Here is a 25,153-nt window from a genome sequence, read left to right as displayed (position 1 = left end):
TCACCAAGACGTAGGTACAATTCATTTCTTTTTTTATTGTAAGGACCTAATTTTGTGGTAGATGGGGAAAGGAGATTTTTGGGTGTTTTAATTCTATGGTTCAAACAATTCTGTAGCACATAATAATATATGGGAAACACATTCTCAGTGTCATGAATTCACAGTAGAGATGTGAAAAAAACAGTTAATCACAATTCACCTGCTATCAATATGAAAAATTTCGGCCCTTCCAATTAAAACTATCCACTCTTCCAAAGCAAGGCCGCAGGAAGGCACCAGGTTATTCTCAGTAATACTTCACAGGTGCAGAATAACATGTTAGATCTAAATCTACTCTACACTACTCTAAATCACTGGCACGGTATGATCTCTCTCAACAGCTGCAGACAGCCCCACGAGCACACTTAACTGATGAAAATTTCACTGATGTAAAACAAGACAGGACAAGAGCCTGTGATTAAGGTTCTGGAATCTTCCTCCAGGCAATCACCTGTTCCTTTAAGAGTTAATTCTCGTTCTGGGACGTGATTCAGACACAAAATTATGATTCATAAATTTCTTTTCTGTGACCGTGAGCAAATTCTTGATTATTGTCCAAAGAGCAAAAAATTCTTGAAAGGCTAAAACAGCTTACTGGGTTGTTTTGCAGGCTTTTTACACCCATTTCCTACATCTCGTTTTTCAGTCAACATATCACTATAAAACATGGAAGCACTGTAAGTTAGTTGTGTACAGGAATCTAATTTTTGTGATAGAAGGGGAAAGGAGGCATTCACAATGTTTTAAGTTTGTGCTTTAAAAAACAGAAGTAATGCTTCACAATGAATCACAGAAAAACATACATACCTTCTTCATGTTGGCCAGAATTCCTGCCTTGGCGTCATCTTTAAACTGTGGTAACCTGAAGCAAAGAGAAAAAAAAAAAGAATTACATTTTTCCTACTACATTGTCCTGTGTAGTTCAATACAAGAAAACACTTTACAGGGCTAGGAAAGATTACTTCCATAATTTTGCAGTCTGTGGAAATAAGCTGTTGATATAGAATAACCTGAAACTTGTACTTGGACAATATATTGATGTGAGCAAGAGAACTTAGACTTATGCTACAAATATCTCAACATTACATCTCAAGGATATGTTTGCAAGCAGTTAATAGTGAGTGAGTGAGTGAGTGAGTGAATTACCTTGAGAACAGTAGCTGTACCATGTCCACCAAAGTGTGCTCAGCAGATTTCCGCAAAAGTTCTGTAAGAGAAAATTGGAACAGGTAATTGGAATGATTGTCACAGGAGTACAAGCAAAACTTAACTGATTTTACAATGGTAATACATGAGGTACATATATATACTCTACACTGTTAACTTACCACTTAGCCTCATCTCAAAGCAGATGCGGAAACATGACTGCATGATCTCACACACCGACTCATTGGTCATGTAGGCTCCCACAGGTGTGAGGAGGAGAGTTCTCAGTACCTGAACAGAACAAGATAACTACGTCAGCACCTTAAAATTCCGTTTCCAGTCTAATCTATCAGATTAGATATTTACATTCAATGTATTATAAATAGCACAAGTTTCATGATTGTTACATGTATAAGCTTTACACAAAATACAGTGACTTTTCTTAGTTTGTGCCTCGCTTGGACATCATGGTGTGAGGGATTGCATTCTTCCTTTAGGATGGTGACAAAAAGCCAAAGGCACATAAAAGAACCCAAAACACTAGTCTTATAGAACCCAACACACTTTTAAGAGTAGGGATGACCCAGAGGCCTGCCTGAAAACATTAGACACATCAGTCACACTTCACTACTAACTATCATAAGAGTCTGAGGTGAATGACCTTTTATGAGGTGTTTTGGGCCTGGCTAAAACTGTAAATCCATTTATTTTTACTAAAACATAATTTCCCATTATATGTAGAATTATGTTTATTATTTCAAATTATGTTAATTATTAGCAATACAATAACAACCATATTCACAGTATTACAATTTTGCAGCAATGAAAATAACACCACTGCTAACATTTCAACATTTACAGTAATTTGGGGCTGACTGTTCAAGACAAAGCCCCATGGGCACTACCTGTTACATGTTCACTCCCCTGACCAGACAGACCTGCCCTCCCACCCTGCACACACATGCTGGCTGTGTTTTCCTAACAACCACTTGACCCCCAATAGGAAACAACCCTAGCAAATCCTACCAAAGGCAAACATGTGTAGTCAACATTCCCACACTGACAAAACCCATGAGTGATAGCATTCCTGACCAGGGCTAATTTCTGGCTTGTGGGCTGCCCAACAGAGGAAATAGTCTTCTGTAATAGCAGGAAGGGTAGGCTTATTTTTAGAAGGTCTCTGTAGGATGTAGGTATATAAACAGTGGTACACATTGTACTGCTAAGGAAGACTGAACTTTGTTGGATTTGGAGAATACTAAGAACAAACGATCAAAAAGAGAAGCTCAGAAAAAACATACAGCAGAGTACACTACAATTTAACGTACACCGGCCCCCACAAGACTGAGCGACAAAAGATTTGAATGATTGAAACATTTTGTGTTACATGTATCAAGGACGTTTGTGTTGAATGTCCTTGCATGTATGTTGTCTTTTTAATTGTACTTTTGCTTCTTTAGACACCTGAATGTACATGTAGCTGCTTAGGAATATGCTCATCAACTTAGAATCACAAGCATTGCAGGTCGTCCTAATGTTAAGTGTTAACCTTGAACATGGCCATCTGGGCCATCTCACCTTCAGTCCAGGTCACTTCCATCAATCTGAACAAACAAGGTCGACTCCTGGCACTCCTGTGGTCTTTGTGGGGCGACTTCTTATCTAAATGGCTTAGTTTTATGAAGTGCAAAGGGACCAACCTCACAAATCATGAAAAACAAGATAATCTATGGAAGACTTGTGAAAAAACGTGGGTAAAAAGAAATTTACAGCATCTGATAAAATTTGAATGACAATTGAAAACTGAAAAATTTCATTTCAGATTTTTTTAATTTGGGCTCTTTTACCCTGGTAACACATTTTCTAATATCAACCTTCTCCCTGCTGCCTCACTCGTAACAAATAGAAAATCGCTATAGTTAAATGGCTACTCAGTGTGCTAAAAGGTTAATAGCATTTTAGTTCTTGGACTCAAAATTGTGTTTTGCCTAATTTTCCATGACCAAAACGATCCCTGTCCCTGTGAGTAGTGATATTCCCTGGGAAAGACAAATGGTAGCCAAACCCTGTGAGAACACAACAAGAACAAACACTGGATAGATTTGATGGAGGGGCCTGAGATTGCAAAAACAGTGGGGGGAGGAAATGAATGGCTCTCCCTTGTCAGATGAAATCAATACCTTTCTCCTAATGGCTCATAAAGTGGGCTGAGATGGGGAAAACATGTGGTGCCACTTTGGCAAGACCCAGGGAAGGAAAACAGCTCATTCAAGATTATCATAGAATAGGGGGCAACCTGGCAAAAAGAAGGCATCAATCGGAAATACAGTCTGACAACCTGACATTTTCTGATGCGCCAAAATGTTGCGAGTTATGGAGGTTACGCGGCCTTGTGAACTTTTATTTCTGGTAAAGCACAATGTAGTACATGTACTTACACATTACCTTTGCTATTAAATATGTTTACTTATGGGTACGGGAGTATTGTTTTGGGTGGCTGAATTGTGGGTTTGTGTGTCTGTTGTGTTTTTCCAAGCATGTTCAAGAATCACCAAAACAAAATCATGCCTATTCAATTTTGGCATGGTTTCAGATTAGAGGAATCACACAATTTTCAAGGTGCATTAAAATAATGGCATATATTATGTACTAGTCTCCTAAAACTGAGGAGTGGGAACTTACAACCTAAAAGAAGTGCAGAGACCAGGACTGAAACCAGGACCTTACACTCTATCTGATGTTCCCTGGAACACTACAGGCTAGTCTTGTAGGAGACAGAGAAGAGTGATAAATGGTTCTATGGAATGAGCCAGCTGGGGGGATAGAGTTACCACAAAATCAGGGGGAGGGGCTTGGCACTGACCCCTTCCAAAGTGCACTAAGTCCAGGACCTCTTCAGACAAAATAAAAGTGATACCATCTCTGAAGTTACACTTCCAATTTCAAAGTCTTACATTCTGCATATTGTCTTCAATCATCTTTGTCATAATTTCTAAAACTTCCTGAGGAGAAAGTAAGCTACATGAGCTCACTGTTGTCCCATGGGGGAGGAAATGACCCTACATAGTTTCTCCCCCCAAATTAATCTTTTATCTGGAGGAGCCCACATGGCACAGTCACTAGTGTCAGAGTCAAGGAGTCAGTTCTAAACACACACGTGCTCTCTGCCATTTCCCCCTGCATGTGTGCTTTCAGTGTGCTCAGCATCTGACAAAGGTAAGATCTCAATTTGTAGGTCTTCCTGGAGATCACAGAGTGTGGATTAGTGTGTTGATCCTTAGCAGATTACAGGGGATTAGGATAAAGCCTGTGTTTACATACTTGTCCTGGGGTGAGGAGGTCTGGGCAGATAGGGCATGACAGCACCACTTGTCTGCCAATCCTTCATCAGCACACTTCACACATACTTGGCAACCATGTGAGAAGCACTTCTTGGTGTTGAAAGGATTAGGAAGAGCTTAGGAGTGGATTAGCTGTTGACACTAACCGTGACCTATGGTATGTAGTGCTCACTTCTGGTTTACTTTATAGGGGAGTCCTAACAAAGTACTAAACGAGGGCCTGCATGGGGGGTCCCGACAATGTTCTACCCTAAATTTGTGTGAGAGCAGGCTACTTATCATCGCTGAAGTCAAGAAGCCTCCCCCGCTATGTTTTACGATAAATTCTGGGTAGCTACGATGCATTACGTAGAATCAACACAGCAGTTTACACTCTATGCAAAATGTGCCAATTATGTTCTACGTTGAATTAGAGTGGTCCGTCTACGGTCTAAGAGAATTAAAACGGCCGATTACGCTCTACGGAAAAGGGCATGCGGACCCCCCCTAAACGTACAATGTCAATGTCATGTATATCTATGTGTCTGTAGCATCTAACAATGTGTATGACAGTTTTCTTGACCACTGTTGGACACATAGTTCAATCTCTAACAAAACAAACATGACACCTGGCTCAAGGACATGGGAAGGTTCACAACTATATAGACATGATATGACAGATTTATGAGTGTCACAGCTGTTGGTAGTACTGTATCTCATGGTGGGAAGGGAAAGGGGATGTTCAGGTTTTCAAGTCCAAGGTCAAATCAATACAGTACTCAGATGACAGGGTTGGACAAGTTTTCAAAAATCCACTTGCCGTATCGAGCAAGTACCTGGTCATTTTCACTTGCCCGAACCAACTTTTCACTTGCCCAAAATATGAGGCATTTCTATGCATTTTCCTAGCAGAAAGGAAATTATTTCATTATAATACAGTTTCCAATGTTGGACGCTTTATTTATCAACATTGTTTGAAACTTGGTCGAAATACTGCAGGGGCTATACATTGCATTCAAAAGATTTACTTGCCCAATCGGGCAAGTACAGGGGGATATTCACTTGCCCGAACAGTACTTTTACTTGCCCTGGGCAAGTGGGCAATGGGACTTGTCCAACCCTGGATGACTTACCAGTAAAAGTGCAAACCACATGTACCAAATTGTACCAAATTTCAGGGAACCCTCTGATAAAAATGATTTCATTTGATACTTCAATAAAAAATTCCTTCTACAAAAAAATTGTCCTACAATTCACTGGTCCTGCGAAATTTACAATTATTTGAAGGTCACTTTCCTATGTGATCAAGCAAGTTAAAAAGTTGCTACTTTGTAACATTGTACTTTTCTTCATGTCAACATACAGCAAAGATTGCTTGAAGCTAAGCAAGGAAGTACAAAGAAAGGGAAATGAACCATATATTCCTTATGATTGCATTCATCTTTCAATTAAAACCCTTCAAGTTCATTGTACTAGTTTACTAGTCCCCTGCTGTAGTGTTTGTACAACTGTGTGGCCCAAGGGCTATAAAAGTAGATAGGCACAGCCCTACAGTATGTTTTTGGGTACACTGTATTTTATGAGAATTTTAACATAAAACAATTTCTGTTTCAGTTAGAGTATGAACTAGTTTTGGTGTCCAGCCACAGACCTTGTCCTCCCATGTCTATCACTGTGGCAGATTTGGGTTTTGGGGTTCCATAATTCAAACCCTTTGTTTGGAGAAACTGGGGCCTATGCCCTCCAGAAGATAGCGCTTGGCAACAGGTGGCTTTTCTAAGACAAGAAACATACACATATGTGTACATGTACAGGCTATGGTAGGCAGAGTGCCCACAAAAAGGACGTTTGGGCCTTTTTGGATGTTTTTTTCTAGTGGATGCCCTGAGGAGCCTCAATTTTTATGAGATCACCGGTGTTACCTCAAAATTTATGAAAACATACCCAACTTGCATACTCAAATACATGTTTGTAGTATTGAAAATAGCATTTCAGAGGGTACGAAATACCAGGACCCCTAGATATCTTGCACCTTTGGCATTTACTACAAAAAAAATTCAACGTTTCCCCCTCAACAATGAATGAATACTCTGGCAATTCTGATGGTAGGTTCCATGTGTGTCAGAGTCAGGGCAGCATCAGTCTATTCTAACAGGGCAGGTCAACAGACGACTTGCAACTTCAGCAGAATCTGTCCATGTAACATGTTCAGCAGGGACAACAAAAAACAAACATGCCATGTTTTTTTTTCTGGCTAGTACTGGACTACAGGTCTTTAGTAGCCCTGGTGACAGACCTATATTACAGTATGTAATACATGTATGTTATAGTGCTTGACCATCTAAAACAATTCCCTAACAACACTTCTTCCAAGGTTAAAGCTGTCATTCTCTGGTACTTAGGTAAAGTATGATGCTTTTTCAAAATTACATTGTAGCTAGCAGAGTAGTGCAATGTGGGTTTGCTACTGCTTGCATATTCAGCCAAGCACACCAAATGTATTTAGTTCTTTCATGTGCAGAGGTTTGATTCCCAAGATTACACCTGAAGCTCCTTCATACACAGTGCTGCTGGATTTATGTCACCATCTGAAAGGACTAATATAACTCCTCACACCATGCCCTAGCGGGGTTGGTGCCTTTGCTCTCTGGATCCATGGAATTTCATCCATATTATGAAGCAGCAAGGTCATTAACCATATTGACGTAAAATTTCATTCAATTTCTTACCAAAATGACTCTCAAACTAGACCCTAAGTACCGTAGTAATTTTAATTGCCTACCTATTTACCATGTATAAAGCAATACCAGGTCTAATGCATTAAGTATTGATTAAGAAACAGACAGGGACCTTACGGCTTCTCTCTCACCTGTAAAATCTTCATTAACACCACCTCATCACTGCCGGGATCGGTGCCCACGAACCGTGCATGGGTCACCGCGTCCGCCATGTTCTCAATGGCCGCCGACGCGCTCTCGCTGGTCGGATCTGAGGAAAAGTTACGAGCACAAGTCTTCATGTGTTAGAGGGACATGGACTTGATCAAGACTGTGCTTCAGTTCAAAAGCTGTTCAAGGTTCACGTAGAAGATAAAAGTTCAGTAGGAGGTCAAACTGTAATTTTCTGTCCAGCACCTTGTACTTATTACACACACGTTCTCTCAGAGTTGCATGTACATTATACATGTAGTTCAGCTTAAAAAGTGTACTTTTGCTTTGGAATAACTCTTCATTTGAGAACTTAGGAATACTAGCACCTGTTTTGACCCTTTCACTACAGATGACAAATGTGACTTATAGCCAATCAAAGCTCTCACACACATAAAAATTTTGCTTCAAAACATCCCAATAATTTTTGCTATTAACTGATGCCACTGATCCAAATTTTGTATTTTCAAGCCTTTAAAAACTCAATTTTCCACATTTTGAGAGGCAAACCACGGGGTGAAAGTAGTTGTTGGTGGTCCTTCTTATGTTTTTATATTTTTACCAATTTTGCCAATTTTGTCCATCAAGTTTGACGGATTGGTTTTTTAAAAATTTCCGTCACACACCACAAAGTTCCTGCAGGCAATTGACAGAAAAACTGGTGCTGGCTCGAGCTCTGTGTTTGGACCACCGTGGCTCCGTGAGTTATGACCAGAATGCCCCCTCCCCATGTCCAGTGGCTATATCCTTACCCACGAGTCCATAAGAAAGGAACTTGTTGACGGAGGAGAGAGCCAGTCCTGTTATCGGCCCGGTGGTATCCTCCGATCGTATGACGTCCAGAAAAGGTCCCAGGAACACATTTGGCTCGATCTCTCCCAGGTCTGGAGGGTGAGGGAAAGGATAAAACATGTCAGTTCATAATGAATAGCTTCTCATACCAAAGATGAAGGAGACAAACTACTTGGTGATCACCTTGTCCTAATTAGTTTTCAAAGGTCAGGTAACTGATGGCAGGTAGGTGCTCCTTCTCTGTGGAGGTGAATGTCAATGGCAAACTTAAGTTAAAGTGCTGAAGTACATAAAAGATTCCAGAAGAATCTATGGAAGGGTTTGAAAATTTTGTCCTACATACATGTTTCTGCAACATTTTTAATAATTTTTTTAAAGTTTTGAATAACAATTCAACAAGACAAATCTTTTGCTTATAGATAATTATTTTAAACAATTGTATGGTAACTTATAGAACAACTCTATCTAACTCTACACAGGACTTTACAGGTTGGAGCTAAAATATACACTGTGTAATCTTTGACAGATTTTTTCATGTCCAAGCACTTTCTAAGTTTCTTACATGTATGTACTGCTCGATAATTTCATTGGGATGTTGATACACGTATATACACTCTATAAGTTACGTCATATATGGTATGAAATACTTAACATGGGATATAATAAGCTTCATTTTGAGTCTGTTGTACATGTAACTACTGGTCTGAAGTCCTTGGCACACATGTAAGCCCTTGTACTCTGATATATCCAGATATGATTTCTGATGTTTTGGGATAATATGCAGGCCAGAAATTTCAGTGTCAGAGCTGTTGCCTGTCTATCAATGAAATCAGATCCCCATGTCAACCTCTCCACCTGTTCTTGGGTGGAACTACTGAAATGCCATCACCCCAAGTTACCCTCCCGCTTCTGAACCTACAGTCTGGTCCTGAAGTTCAGGGCTTGTGTGGTAAGGGGGGAGAGATGGTGTTGAAATGAGGGATGGGACCGAAGCTGAGTTAAGATAGGGGGTTAATCTGGGATTTGTTCTAGTCAGCAGGCAATGCCCTCTGTTGTCAATTAAACCCAACACATGCACAGCCAGGGACCCTCCCTCTAGAATATGCAAATAGCTGGAGTGTGTGGGGGAAACTATCAGTTACAGGCAGGCGTGTGCATATCTTTTTCCATGTATGAAGCGGTGTAGTAGTTGTTGTCAAATCCACTGCATCTTTAATCCATCTGGCGCTGGGCTTTCCCGTACCACCACCGCAGGTTCCAACTCCAGAGATCGCCAGCTACAGAAACTTTAAGGTAAGAAGGGCCCGCCCAAGTGTTTAACCAATAAGGGGTGGTGTTACAAGACAAATCCTAGGGAGGAGGGCGACATGTGTCCTGGGGATTATCTACCCACTCCATCTTGATCAGTTTACTGACTCTGACTTCTGCTGGATTAAGGTCTCAGCTAGGCATTCAGGATAGCAAGAATGATTTAAATCTACAGCCATAGGTCACTGGTGGCTATTAGAAAGGAAAGCTGTGGTATTAGCTTAAGTTTGAGCCGTTATCCTATTTCTATTAATAACTGTGGGTATATGTTGTCCAATGTTTGTACTAAATAGGTTAGGATTCTCGCTGTATCTATTAATGAAAACTACAATGATATGTCTAGTTCTACATTTATAGACAAGAGAGTTAGCTGGTTCCTACCATCATTTTGTCATTGATGTACTGTGTAATAAAGTGGAGGGTTATGACAATCATTAACAAACATACATATATCTGCTCCTATTCATATTTTACAGCCAAATCTTTGTGCAAAAAAACCTTACAAGATTTTTAGTGGTAGGGAATTTGTTGTATCTTATTGCGAGTTCGTGGGAGACAATTTTTTACTTGTAACTTTTATAGCAAGAAGTTACTGGTACTTGAATACATCAGTGACATTGGAAGAAAAATTTGCACAAGGACCCTTTGAGAAACGTTACTGTAAATTCATTTTAACTTTGCAACATTTTGTGGTTGATGAAAATCAAGACTTCTTTGAGTTTGCAGTTTAAACAGCACGTTTGTGGTATGGCAATTTCGCTCTAAGAGAAAACGATGAACATAAAATTACATGTGCTGTGAATATTTAAAGATTTACAGTATTAGCTGGCAGACTTTCCCTAGCATGACCAACACAGATGGAAGGAGTGAGACATGTTATCCCCAGTGACTCGTAATCTGTCTGAAGATGCAGAATCTGGGAAACTTATATTACATCTGCAGGGAACTCAAGACACACTTAAAAACTAAGAATGTCACCACCCACTTTCTCTCTGAACTGATGCCTCAAGCATACATGTACTTTCACTTTTATCCATCTGTTAAGCCTATATATTCTGGTTTTGAACACTTTGACTTGGTAACCGCGAAATTTCAATGCAGCAAACTTAAATGAACTTACAGTATCGCGCAGTCAGATAAATCAACCAGGTTGAAACATACTATCTCTCACAAGAACATTAATATACAAAATGTCACTATCAGCCCCATCTTTTACCTGCCATCTCCACAAGGTAACATCTATTTCCTGCAGATCTTAATTACTTTTTTCCCATTAAAAAGCTCATTAACGTTACAGAGATGCATGTATGTGGAATACACACAACATGTTTAACAGTACGCCCCACATTTATTAAGTCATCTCCCAAATTGGCAACCTTGATCTTGAAAATCACATTTGGGTGGTGGGTGATGATGTTAGTTCAATGTGATAAGAAGTTTATATTAAGTAAATTTTAAAATCAATGTTTGCAGTGATTTGATTTATTACTGTGGCATTACTATTGTACTCGAGAATTGTTTCAACAGTGAGTGAAATAAAGCCTGACTGTAAAAGTAAATCCTCGTAAAAATAAATGAATTTACAGTATTTTTAAACTCGATACTTGATTCTCCTCGTTGAGCTTACCTCCAAGCAGACGTTGGGATGAAAAACATTACTTTTTCTGGCTACCCAGTTTTTCTGACAGCCAAGGATAAAGATATTTCCAGAAATCTTTTGCTATTCAAACATCTACTGTACTTGGAGATTTTGTGTCCAGGACAGGACCCCCTAATCTGATCTGGGATGGGTGATTAAACTTTATTTAAAGGACAAAGACAGTTTTTCACCAAAAGTTGACAGTGACGCATTTGACCATATTTAATGGTAGAAAACAAACAAAATGGTTGGTTAGCCACAGAAAATTTCATCCATCACTATTTTTCAATTACATAATTGATGGAACAAAAAAAAATACATAATACAGATAACATTCCTTTTTAATACTGTCATCCTCCCCTCTAGATCCATTCTAATGGTATGTTCCATATTCTACAAACCACATTGTTAGAAATTGATGATTTTGGAATGGTAATCAAAGAGTGGATTATTTCTATATTTTGCGGTACAGCACTTTGGGGTGATATATCAGGAGGGTGAAGTCACTGGTGTGTGTGACATAATTATTTCATAAGCCAACCCTCCTGAGTGCAGTACCTACACACAACATTACCCCCTGGTCTGCTCACTCCTGCAATAAAAAATAGCCACAGATGTTACACTAGAGACAAGGGGCATGTAATCTCCAAGCAGATGGAAGGTTTTGCTAAGAGTTTTTGGGGAGGAAAATTTCACCACGACTCTTTGTAGTTAAGTGTTTTATCTCTTTGCCAGCCTATATGTGCTTGGAGGTTTAAAAAACAGTACATGAATGTCTTTTTGATGGGTTGATTTCTGTCCCTAATGTCAACTAAAGTATTTTAATCAGAAGAGCATTACAGATAGGTTAGATTAGTTAAGTTACAGAATGGTTCTTGTAACTGTTCTGCTACAAAACCTACAGAACAAAAACAAAACTTTTAATCTATCAGAAGAGAATGAATTTAGTTTTGGGCACCTGCAGTCATTTTTTTCATATCTAATATGTCCATGTACAGAAATTTTTGCTATAAAATATTGTACAGAATAGTTTTATACTTTATAGGTATTCCTTTTTCTTCTAAATCACAGGCAAAGAAAGCATGTCATTTCATGGTTTGCATTTTTTATATAACTTGTATAGAAAAAGGTGTGTGTCGCATAAGTTGTCAAAAACGTAGGAATCAATTTTTGTGGGGCAGAATAATTGATGACGCAGAGAGCAACAAAAATTTCACGGTGACAAAACCGGTTATGTCAGGAAGAAGGGGAAGGGGAAATGATGTGTGCATGCACGCTTCGTTTTACAATCCGTACTTCTGGGGGCCATAAATTTGAACAGTACTCCGCTCCAGTGCTGGGGTGTGTTCACTGTACCATTACTGTTGAGTACACACATGTTTATGGGGATCCACCTGGTGGGACCATACAACTTATGGACCAAATATGAAAATGGAATTAACTGTGCAAATAAAATAATCCATCCATCTTCTGGCCCTGATCTATGCCTTCGTATGCACAGGCATAATCAGTAAAGTTTGTTTCGGTGCTTTGTAGACTGAAAGGAAAAATTCTACACCAGGCTATAATTTATATTATCGATATTGAAGAATGTTAACTCGGTATGGTTTTTATGATACAAGAGCGATAAAAATAATTTTTGTGATAATTTCTTTTACCAGAAAAAAGCCTGCATTTAAAAGCAATTTCAAAATGTTGGGTCTCTAAGCAGAATGTAATTTGTGGCTTTAATAATGTTTTATATGTTTTTTTTATAACTTTTCAACTGATAAGGGAAGAATAAAAAATGTAGACTGTCAAGAAAGGTGTCTAAAATGCTTTAAAACATACATAACAAACACATCCTACATCTGCTTGGAGAATAGCTTTGTTTCCTTGTTTTATATTATCATGTTATTACACAATATTACAATCATGCTACAGACAAAAATCGATCTTGCAAAGTAGTGAAACAAAGAAGATTGGGTGACAGAAATCATTGAAAAGTCTGTTGTGCGTAAGATATCTTCCATCTCAGATGACCATTTTCACGTGGTGATAACTATAAGCAGGCCCTTTGAAATTTGGACACCCAACAGTATCAGATACAAAGGGGAAAACACATACATTATAAAATCATAACAAAAGTATCAAACAGAGCTGTACATTATTCATACTTGCCTTCATTCTATCAACAGAACAAAGCTTGAATATCACGCTCTGAAATATGTTCATCCACACATTCTATGTTGATATAATTGTGAAAAGTACACAGTCTGTTATGACTCAAATGCAAGCATTGCTTTAATAATCTGATTTAAGGATTTAGAGAGCTATAAACTAATAGTATAGCTTACCAGCAAAAATCTGAATTATGCCTTTTTAATTCTCCTTGCCAAAAAACAGTTTCAAACTTGTGTCAAACATGAAATTAGAATAGTATTTTTGTGGCGTATCCCTCATTCATTGAAGAAAGATTGATTGCTTTTACTGTTATGATTCTTGGTGGGACATTACAATAGACTAAAACATACTATTAAACAATAAAGCTGGCAGACTGTAGCAACTTAACCAACTGAGCCCTTACCCATGTGGAACCTACAAATGGACCATTAAAGTTTAAGTGATTCTATACAAATTTGATGTGCTTCTATTTGATTATCCTAATCTGCTAGCATGTTGCCGGAATAAATCTGCATAATGTGCCATTAAGCCTTCCCTAGATAACACAGAGATGGAATAAATCATAGAAGGTTGTGGTGATTAGAGTTCAGGTATCTGTAAAATTAGGATGATATACCACTAAAGCCATTGAATTGTACAAGGATAATGTTTGCATTGGGATAGCTTCATTACACCTAAATGGCTGCAATCCTTGAATGCTAAGTTAAACATACGTCAACAATACAACACTTGAAGTTTCTTTCTCAAAAAAAGTTTCTTTTGTTTTGATCCTGTGTCTACTGTACAATGTCTTGTAACAGTTATTACCTGTATTTTATTATATTACTATGTTTTTTTTTCTATTTATTTGCTCTATTTGTGTTTGTGGTGATTTTTCAAAATGTACAAAAAAAGACAAAAAAGTCAAAAAGTATTTAAGATACTGATGACAAAAAAATTGCATGTTTGAAAATATATGTAGTTTGGCCTATCATTTGATATTTCATAGCCATTTGTTTTTCCAGACAACAGAAATTATATGATTTTCTTTCAGGGTTTTTTTCCTGACTCAATGATCTGTTCTGAAAGCTTCTCAAAACTACTTCTAGTGACATGTTGAACTAAAGTCTTAGTTATTGTCCCTATATCCCTGCCCTGGTATCTAACAGTGGGTTACTAGGAAGTTTGGCCTTTGCAGTACCCACTGTTTCCCCTGTCATGTAAAACACTGTTTAGCACAAGTGGGCATTATACCGGTGGTCCCCACTGACAGAGAATTAGGGCAGGATCTCTCCTCTTGTGCCCAACAAATTACACTCATGCAACTTTCATGGTCTCTGATTGCGTGTGACACGCCGCGCCACTTCTGTCGGCCCGCGTTACCGCCGTGATGGATGGACAGCGTAATGTCATATTCCACACATTCGGCCGCAAACCGAGCCTCGTAAAATCCACAAAATGGCCGCAGCGGCGTCGGGAGCCACGGGGGACGCGCTAGGGTTAATGGGAGAGTACAGGGTACTTTACAAAACTGATTAATATTTGCATTAAGCGTGCTATGATACGGCGAGAGTAAATCCTCTTCAGTGGAACCAGCATTATGTAAATCCCACCTTTCCATAGCACTAGTAGCAGATGTCTGTATGAATAATGCCATATTGATCTCACATCAAAAAGGAGTAAGTGGTACAAACACAAATGTAGCCATGAAAACTAAAACTTTTCATCGTGGATGTGTATGATCAATATGGTTTTCCTGAACATATTAGTGTCACAGTCTGTGTCAGCACTTGATAATGCTTATCTAATCATATCAGAATCCTTCAGGGTCACTGATGTTTCTTTATTGGCAAAGTCTTTGACAAGACTTTGCAACTGGCCACACTTTATCATATATATTACAACATCCAGCTACTGTAAATCGTTTTAGGTGTATTTAATTTCCAAGCAGTAGGGAAAAGGAGATGCCGTGATGTTTTTAAGCCCGACTGGAACCATAGTTAATGTAATGCACGGCAGAGCATATGTTCATGAAATGATGAGTGTGGAATGCGCATGGACCAAAAACCATGAAACAAAAACTATTTTTCACAATTTAACGTATACCTCCTAAACACAAGTTTTTTTTAAAATTTGGTCAGAGGCCAGCATGAATGTGTTGTACATGTAATACCCAGTTTACAATGAACTACACTGCTATTACTGGTTATGTTGATGAAAAAACAAGTACATGTAGTTGTATTTTTACTGTGTCTCTAGCTTGATTTATGGCTTTGACAACAGACAGTGAATTTTCTCTAACTCTCCCTAATGCCGAAGGTTTTAAGGGGATTGACTTTGGTATGGGACAGTGGTAAGTATGCGGACGTGGTGGTACCATATACATGTAGGCAGCAGCTGTCAGGGTGATTTCCTTTGAGTGATGTGACTGGATACCTCTCCCTAGTCCCCCTGTATGTCAGATATGTATGTCCTACACCAGGCAGACTGGATAGGGTTTCAGCCTATGGGTACACCAGTTGCTAGCTGTCCTTCAACCATTTCAAGGAGCCTCTAGTCCATACCAATTACTGTAAAATGATTCAAGTTTGTGGGGACTTGATTTTGGAGATGACTGGAAAAGAAGGTGTTTCGAGTTTGCAATTGAAACAACCATAGTAATGCAATGTGATACGGGTTGTGTCTGTAGTTTGTTGATTTCGCAAACCACAGACGTAAAAAGCAAACATAAAAAACGTAACGGACATTTTACGATTTACAGTATGTGCCATTAATAATCATATCAATTCAGCCTTTCATATGGAACATTCTGAGCAAAATATTAGATACCACAGTGGCTTCTGTTGGTATGATTGTAGCTGTTTATTTTGCATCATCATCAGTGACACGGCATCTACGTAATTCCTGACTACAGGATGCTAATTATATCAGAGAATGAGGTTGGATACGCGATCTTCTGACAGACAAGCATGCGGGCAATGCGCGGACAAATCCCGCCATATTAGTCATAAGACCGGACAGTTGCACGCAGATCTTTGTTGATTTTCTTGATCTCCTAGCAGCAGGATATACGCTGACATGTCAGGCACTGATCCGTAACTCATTCATCTTGACACTTCAGGACTTTATATCAAGTGAGTAGAGATTATAACATTACACTTTTCCTTTTCAATGATTGTTCAATTCCTGCCAATATTGATCCATACAGCCTTCTGACGTTGTACAAAGAATGACAAGTTTTTGATAGGATTAAAACAAGTACATGTACCAGTATTTAGAATGGTAGAAAAGCATGTCACTCAATTCTTCACAATTGAGTTGGTGGCTAGGATAAGGATAAACAAGCTCATTTGAAATTCATGTACAGTTGTATACTAGATTGTTGATGGGACAACTTTAGTGTTAATGTTAGGGTTGGCATGACAAGAACTGTTGCTGACCGTACTAGAATTCCCCCATACAGACCATCATAGAATTGATCAAAGTCAGAAAGTGCGTGTTGCAACTGATGAAAGTGATTGAGAAGTTTGAAATATCAACAGGTACATGTATAACAAGACTCAGAGCAGTAGGATACATGTAACTCTGGTTTTTGTTTACCACTGTTCATTTTTGCCATGCTGTACTTTTCTAGGGCGATTCATGGCATATCAGACATTTTCAACACAGTAGGAGAATACAGTCATCTAAATGTGGTCTCTATCTGCTCTGGTTTTCTAGAAAACCCTTGGGCTAGGCACAAAATTTCCGCCATACATCATACAGCATATGCAAAAGGTTATTTTTCCATATTTATTTTTCAGATATTTTTCATGTTTTAAAGGTAAATTGATGAGATAAAATAATTTGTTATAACAGGTACATGTAGTCCATAGAAATAAAATTTTTCCACTGAAAACAAAGAAAGTCGTCACTACGATTTGCTCCGTCCAAAATATCGTCCTGAGTTTCCTTTACATTTCTTTAAAATGTATGACCATATTTCAAACTTTTCAAGGGCAGTATATATTATCATTTCACCTGCCCTTCTGTCCCAACCTGCTACCCAAAACCACAAATCACTTGTACAGATGTTTACTGTGGGCCTGTCAGGGGGGTATCAGGTCATTTACATCCAGCCACTACAAGTCTTTTGTCATGCCTGACAACCACATGAGACCCTTCTTTACATCCCTGTACTCTAACATCTTTCTGCCACTTACAATACCGTACGCCCCCCCCCCCCACCCAAAAAAATCCCTTTTGCTAACGTATCCGAAAGTTGGAACAGATTTACGAGCGGCTTGAACTTAACTGATGCAATACTTGCCTATTCCATCAATATGCTAACAAGGTGGATACTGTATCAATCTTGGAGTAAATCCTCCATTTTCATCTATTATTAGTCAGGAACGGCTTACTAACCCCCCTGTCCGTAGTGATTGTTAAGTAACAAACACAAATTGCCTTGATAGCTGCCTAAGTTGGTTGGGAGGGGGGGAGGGATGGGTCCTTATAAATATTTCATCTAGGCCACATTATTTAATGAGTAAATGATGAGGTAGGTATCAGGGGTGTTGTATGGGAGGGGTATAAGAGTGGAGGAGACAGTTGGGCACAGTTTGACAGACCACTTGTGTTGACAACACACCCGATTGTGTTCTCTCTACAGAGCCAAGCCAACCAACCAACATCACCGATCAAATCCTCCCCACATCCAGCCATCACAAACCGGTAAGTACATCTTTATCCACATAGATAATCTCCTACTTTTTAATGCTTATCCACTATTTAGTATGCTTATCTGGTATACTTGTTGTAAATGACTGCATAGGCAAGATGGACATGCAATAACATTGGCACGTGTGCACCAGTCTATCAATGCATTGTTACTATGACTTTTTTACGACATTGTTCTCCAGCAATATATTTCTCTGCACAGCCAACTATGGTTTGTAGATAGATTTTAATGTTTGTTTACTTTGAAGGTATTAGGTAGGATTAAAGATTATGCATTTTCAAAGCAATCCCACTCTTAATTGGGATTTTCTGGCTTTACGTCAAAGCTGCTCTTTTTAAGTATTATGCAAGTTGATCTTGTATGTTTTGGAGTTTTATGTCATTCTTTGTTTGTTCATACATAAAAGCAACAACAGTTTATGTTGTGCTTTTCTTTTTTTTTAGTGTCTAATTGGCAGATAATTCTACTTAAGGCAGCATCTTTTGGAGAATACTCAGTTGCTTTTTGGAAGGATTAAAAAGCTTTTAAATGTACTTAGAACTTCAATAGAAGCACAATGTACTTTGGTATACACACAGTAGTATAGCTAGTTGTATAAGTTTTGAATACTACATACTGTTGGAAGAAAAATGTATTTTACGTCAATTTGGTATTTGTAAATTTAAAGTTTGTTGCTGTGTAATAGTATCAGCAACATTGTATTTTAATAATATTTTTATATCATATCATAACCATGATGTTGTAATGGGCAGAGTTATCTAAATAATAATTTTCTAGTTGCTGGTGTGGTTGGCAGTCCATGTGACTGTTCAAACTGGACCATGTCATGCCTAACCATAAGTAGGGAGAAGAGATTTGATTGATATCCATTCTGATCCACCCTCTTGCTTAAATGCTGCAAACTTACCAAAATTGCCGACCTAACTTCATCAAATTAATCTTCATTGTTCCGTGCTGGCGACCGTTCCCGGACGGAAGTCGCGCTGCCGACGCATCTCTTAACTTCCCGCTCCCCCGTATTCGCGCAGGGGTAAATCCCGCCATCTATATTCACAGCCACAGATTCATAGATGAAGCAATACGGAATGGGGTGGTGGGGACATAAAAATGAGCAGAAAGATTGTCACCTTGCAGCCCTCCGAGAGGACTGACATTGACAAATCAATGGAGATAACACGTCGGGACCACTTTGCGCATCTCTATGCCCAGCAGGTGTACACTAATGACTTAATGGCCCTCAAAAGATTTCACTAACATGTATCTGTGTTACCCTTTCCTCCTAAAAAACTGTCATGCCACTACCCACCAATTATGTCGGGATGATTGCCTTATCAAAAATACATGCTGACATTTTGTACTGGAGAGGGTTGCTAAACCACAAACACTTTGGTACATTATGTCGATCTGAAATATTCATATCTGGAATCAAACTTTCATACAGGACCAGATGAGGTACTATGACTTGAAGTGGGCAAGGTTACTTGAAAGTTGTGAAAGCGAGGGATCTGCCCAAAAGTATTGGGGTGTTATAAGTACATCATACAGTCTATAAAAACACTTCGGTCAGGGTATAAAAAAAATCACACAGTTTTCGTTTCAGCTTACTGGTCACTGTAATTCATGCTTTTGATGACCAGGCAACATTATATTGAGACAACTTTGAAAGAAGGCACTTGAATCATGATGCAAGTGTGAGTGTGTAGTACTAGTAGTGAGGGTGTAGTGGTGGGGTCGTGCGGCATAATGGTAGCATGTTTGGCTCAGAACCAAAATGTCCCGGGTTCGAATCCTGCCATGTCATCGATCTTGTGCCCCTGGGAAAGGCACTTCACAGGACGTTTCTCACTTTACTGAGGAGTAAATGAGCACCTAGCTTCGGCTAGGGATGCCCCCTCGGATAGGACGATAAGCCAGAGGTCCTGTGTTTGGGAGAGCCACACCTTGAGCACCTTCCCAGTGTGAGTTGTTCAAACCTTACGGTCTGGTTTCAGGTTTGACATCTTTGAAGAGGTGATAGTCACCTTTTATGTCAATCCTTCCTCAAATATGGTAAATCTTAATCAAATAAAAAGTAAAAAAAAAGCAAACAGCTTTACTGTTAGGACCAGGTGGAAGAATGGTAGTGGAACAATGGACAATCAACAATCTCCGTCTAAGTACAATGTAAACATCAAAACAGATGAGGCCTTTTCCATGATTTCGCTTTTAACATGGGGACATTGCTGGGCAAAGCTTTAATCAAAACCTTGATACCTTAATTTTAACCAAATTTTTATTGATAGATATATACTTTACCTGCAACATTATTCAGAACATCTTTCAGCCCAGAAAAATTGCTCAAAAGGGGATCCTGATCTTCATCCTGAAAACAAGAAAATAATATGCTATTTTAGTTCATAAAAACACTAATACAAGAGGTTGCTGATACATATTAATAACATGAAAGATGGTATAAACAGAAACCTAGTATGTTAGTTTTCATCCAGAGATGGAAATACCCTCCCAAAATCAGCATTTTGCCAAAAATATTTTTCAGATTGCAGGAACAAAATATTGCTGGGTAGAAAAGATTTAGCTATACCAGACTGGACAAGTTTTCAGAACTTCACTGGTCATATATATGCTTACAACATTTCAGATAATAGAAAAAAAAGTATTTCATACCCTATCAATGGTTTGTAGTGATTGTAAATGTATTACAAGTTGTACTATAATCTAATTTTCTGACAAATGAGCTTATTATCTTTATCAAAAACTCATCACCTTATTAAGTGTGTAAAGTCATGCATGTGCATCGCTCCATCAAACCACCAATGCCAAGGGCTAAGGGTCAAGTCATTTCAAAACTTTGATTGACATTTGCTATGCACATAAACACAATCAATTTCACATCCATCTTTCAATCAGGACATAATTTGGGATCTAATGGTCTTTCCTGACTGCCAAGTTAGTCATTTTGCAGTTGAGATCCTTATCTGGACCAACACAACAACAAAGCTGTCACAGAACTTTTAATGTTTTGATTGATTTGGTTATAAATTGAACACTAGCCAACAAGCTGATTTGAGAACAGTTATGTAGGGTTAATTTGCATAAGGTATGTAATATGTACTGATATATCCATCAGCCTTGAAATACCACCTGCATATGGTTAGTGCACTTAAAATTTCTAATGTCTACCTGCACCAGTCCATCTACTGTGTTTGTAAACAAATGGATTTTTCTTTGCTGCATTGAGTGTTACCACCTAGGAAATTTTGAAGAAATAATGGCAATGGTTTTTTAGCAGTTTTTAAGAATAACATGATCAATACGTCCTAAATCTTGAGAGGCACAGGTAAAATTTGTCTGGTCAAGTAGTTCTCAATGTTACATGCATAAGATTAGGTATGCAGGAAAAAAAATATTTCAGACCTGTACATATACACTCTTGTCTTTGGATTATCATATAAGATCCTTCTACTTTTGTTGCTATTCTAACTTGTCAAATTTTATTTGGATTGATGCACCAGATACTGTAAGTAAATTTACTGTACCACCTAGCAGTTCAAGAGCTAACTGCATCTCAAAAAGCAAAACAAAGAACCCGTGAAAATACAGACGCTCACGTTCCAGTCTATATTTGAACAACTGTTTACTGTAAATAAGCCATTCTTTGTGAGGCAGTTCGTCGGTTCAACTCTCAGCTGTCATATTGTTCGTATAAGGTTCCAACCTATACACAATTGTCTTCTGTCACTAGGCAAAATTGGCCAATCAGAGACAATGTTACATCCTGCAAGCTGTCAGGAACTCTAAAGTGTACGCTTGATTGTTGAAATGAATCCATGAGCTTTAAAGTATAGAAGGAGACAGTAACAAATTTGAAACCAGTCAATCTGTCTGTGGTCTACAATACTATACCATAATTACAATTTGCAAATAGCAAAGACTTAAATAGAAGTTTAGATAAATACATTGTAGTAATTGTCTGAAGAAAAAAAAAACATTTGTAGAGGTTTGATTCTGAATTTGTTCTATTGATCTGCATATGTTACAAGTTTATTTATTTATTTTGTATACATTAATATATGAAAAGATGTCCTTCTGGAAGATGCTACCTTCCAAGCAAAACGCCTGATATGCAAATAATGGCATTATTTTTAACCTTTTCCCTGCTGCCTTGTGCTGTAACTAATAAAAACTTGGTACCATAACTGGCATAAGGCTACCTCTGCAGGGAGAAGGTTACTTAGTACATGTAAAGTTTCTGTGAGAGGTTATTGAATTGTGCAGTTGAGATGATGTTTAAGCCTTTTCCTACTGCCTTGCCCTGTGACCAATACGAATTCAGTAATAAAGGCTCTCCCAGCAGTGAGAAGGTTAATGTAAAAGTTACTGTGAGAGGTAAAGCATACCTGATGGCTATGTGAAGTCCATCTAGAGTTCCTACGGATGGCTGTTACAAGAACTGAAATCTCCCCCTGGATGATGTAAATACCATTACTTGGCACTGGCATGGTTGTCAGACACCTACAGAGGAACAGTACATAATAATTATCATTATACTATTAGCTTTGTCATTACATGTAGCAGCTTTACAGAACTTATGTATTCTCTATGACCCTGTCCCTCTTATATTGATAACATTATAACCTGACAGGACAGAGAATTTCGCATATCCCATTGCATGCTGGGAGATGCAAGGCACTGTGGGTAGCTTAGAGCACTCCTGTCATTTTTACTCATTACCATGACAACACATGTGAAACATGCACAATGTGTCTTGTCTATGTTGTCATGATTTTATTTTCGCAGAGTTACCCATAGTGCCTACAATCTCCCAGCATGCAATGTGCTCTGTGAAAAGATCCACTGGGTAAAGATGCTCAACTAAAGACTGGAATGTAGCTTGGCAAGTCAGGGATAATTATACCTGTTGAAAAGTAACTTCTCATTAATATGTGTGCTGGTATAGATCACCAAGTAGATTCAATTTCATCTTGTAAGTAATAACACTTCATTGGTCTCCCTTAGGGTTCTACAATAGGTAATGAAATTACAGTGGTAAAATCAAATTGGAACAGCATACAGTGGTGACACTACTGTACAACATCATCTAATTGTACCATTTGATGACAACTCCACTTACAACATGACTATAGCATGCCCAGAACATGAGGTATCAAAACCAGATATTCTATAGCAGTACCATAGAAAGCTGTTAGGGGGCACATATGCAATCTTGCCCTTCACATAATAGCAAGCACATACTGACATACCAAAAATTGCAAAGATCCATTCATAACTTTGTGTTATCATGGAGGTAGACTCTTTTACCTCCATGGTGTTATGCACTTCTGTGCAGTATTTTTCTATGTAATTTACATATTTGATGCAGGCACTTTGATGCAGGAACTGTACAGACATGTCACATCTGTGTCAGCTCTCACACACATAAAAGCCTTCCACAGTTGAACAATTCAGTTCCTAACAACAACCATAGGTCCTGTTTATGTTTGGACAAAAAAGGGCCATTCTGTTGTGAGTTCTGAGCAGCTGGTGACCAAATACAGTGAAGCAAGGGCTGTCCATGTAAAATCATGTTTGAATGAAGAACAGTGTTTCTTGAATTTGTAGTGTACTGGAACCGCAACTTCAAACCACATGTAAAGCAGAGGACTGATCTATACATATGACCATATCTGTCGAGCCAGTGTAACTGCCCTTTGGAATAACACACCAGTGTAACACATGCAGTATAATGCACAAGGCTAGCTGAAATCTCAGTTTTTTTGTACATATTTTGTGCTGGCCCCTTTAACTGGTCATAGTCCAGCTAAAATCCATAGAGGATCATAATTTACATTGTTCCTGCATGCACAAGTGAAAACTTAGTACATCATATAATAGCAGAATAGCTCAGTAGAGAGATTGGCTCACATGGCATCAAAATCGTTTGTAATTTATGGATATCCGATGTATGTTAGATTTGATTGATAAACAACTTTTATAACCTAGTGTTGACAATCAATATTTCATGCATATTTCGGTAAATATGGACCGTAATATGCGTTTCTTCATAAGGTACTAAAGCCATACGTTTGGTATTACTTATCAGATAAAATTAGATTGTTTGTATGGTCAGAGCAGTATGAAAACATAATATGATATGTTTCAGTTGGTCACCGCCCCCCTCCCCATCCCACCACATACATGACGTAGCTAGCTGGGCCCAAGTGCCACATCGACAATACCGCGTTGTCAAATATATGACGGTGATCCTCACTCCAGACACGCCATACACGCAACAAAACATTCGCACAAAGCCATAACCGTGTTCAGAAGAATATACTACCTCGAATATCTGTCCACAAAGACGAAAACCGAGGAAGATCTCTCTTAGTGCCCCATCCAAGATGGCCGCCACTTGCTAACTCAATCCGGCGATCGGATCTTTAAACGCGAATTTCCGCCCGGAAATCCCAGACTGGAACGATTTAAAGACACGGGACGATTCTCTAGGATATCATATTTTCTGGCATCGCTGTATATTTTGATACACACACTAGGAAGACCAGAAAAAAAGGCCGAATTTAGATGGTAGAAGGTTGAATGGGGCCTAAGTAGTGACGTGGAGTGCGCATGTGCTGAAGCCGGTGCGTGACGTCATTTTAGCTCGGGACCACCGTGGTGAATTATGGGACAGCAGGTGGGTGAAATTTGTACAAAGAAAAACAAACAAATAAAAGAGGGTGTCAAAATAATTTCCAATTTGACTTCTTTCCAATAATAGTCTTCTTTTGTTTCCCTGTAAGGCGAGGGAAAGAGAAAAATACGGACCTCTAAAAGTTGTATCACAAAAGCCGGCGTAAAACACCACATCCTCTTAGAGATTAGTTAAATACTAGCAGCTAGTTTGTTCTGAGTTCGACACGCATTAAAGCAATTTTTAGGGCAATGTGTATCCATTCTGTGCTAATTGTTAAGTGTACAACCACTTGTTTACAAATGGCTCTCGTAAACAAGTGGTTGTGAATAAAGAACTTCGATACTCAATCATTCACCAACCCTATGGAATCATATTTACGGATGCAATAATTGGATATCTAATATTGGAAACTCGACTCCAAGTTAGCCC

The 25,153-nt window shown here is 38.6% G+C and overlaps 1 protein-coding gene across 1 annotated transcript in view; it reads right to left on the bottom strand.

Annotated features, from left to right (window-relative positions):
* The window catches only part of LOC109478214 (Golgi-specific brefeldin A-resistance guanine nucleotide exchange factor 1-like), a 42,890-nt gene extending 18,220 nt beyond the window's left edge, over positions 1 to 24,670 (bottom strand). Inside the window, exons 1-8 of the mRNA XM_019779671.1 lie at positions 24,371 to 24,670; positions 22,431 to 22,545; positions 20,329 to 20,395; positions 8,185 to 8,316; positions 7,375 to 7,493; positions 1,368 to 1,476; positions 1,186 to 1,246; positions 847 to 901 (exon numbers count right to left, since the gene is read on the bottom strand). Of these exons, the coding sequence (XP_019635230.1) occupies positions 847 to 901; positions 1,186 to 1,246; positions 1,368 to 1,476; positions 7,375 to 7,493; positions 8,185 to 8,316; positions 20,329 to 20,395; positions 22,431 to 22,532 (645 nt within the window). The 5' untranslated portion in view covers positions 22,533 to 22,545; positions 24,371 to 24,670. The remainder of the gene's footprint in view (positions 1 to 846; positions 902 to 1,185; positions 1,247 to 1,367; positions 1,477 to 7,374; positions 7,494 to 8,184; positions 8,317 to 20,328; positions 20,396 to 22,430; positions 22,546 to 24,370) is intronic.
* Positions 24,671 to 25,153: the final 483 nt, after the last annotated feature.

This window comes from Branchiostoma belcheri, unplaced genomic scaffold (genome assembly GCF_001625305.1).
Source record: "Branchiostoma belcheri isolate BF01 breed outbred unplaced genomic scaffold, Haploidv18h27 scaffold43, whole genome shotgun sequence".
NCBI lineage: Eukaryota > Metazoa > Chordata > Leptocardii > Amphioxiformes > Branchiostomatidae > Branchiostoma > Branchiostoma belcheri.
Note: the sequence above shows the minus strand (reverse complement) of the source record. Positions and strands in the feature narration are given on the sequence as shown.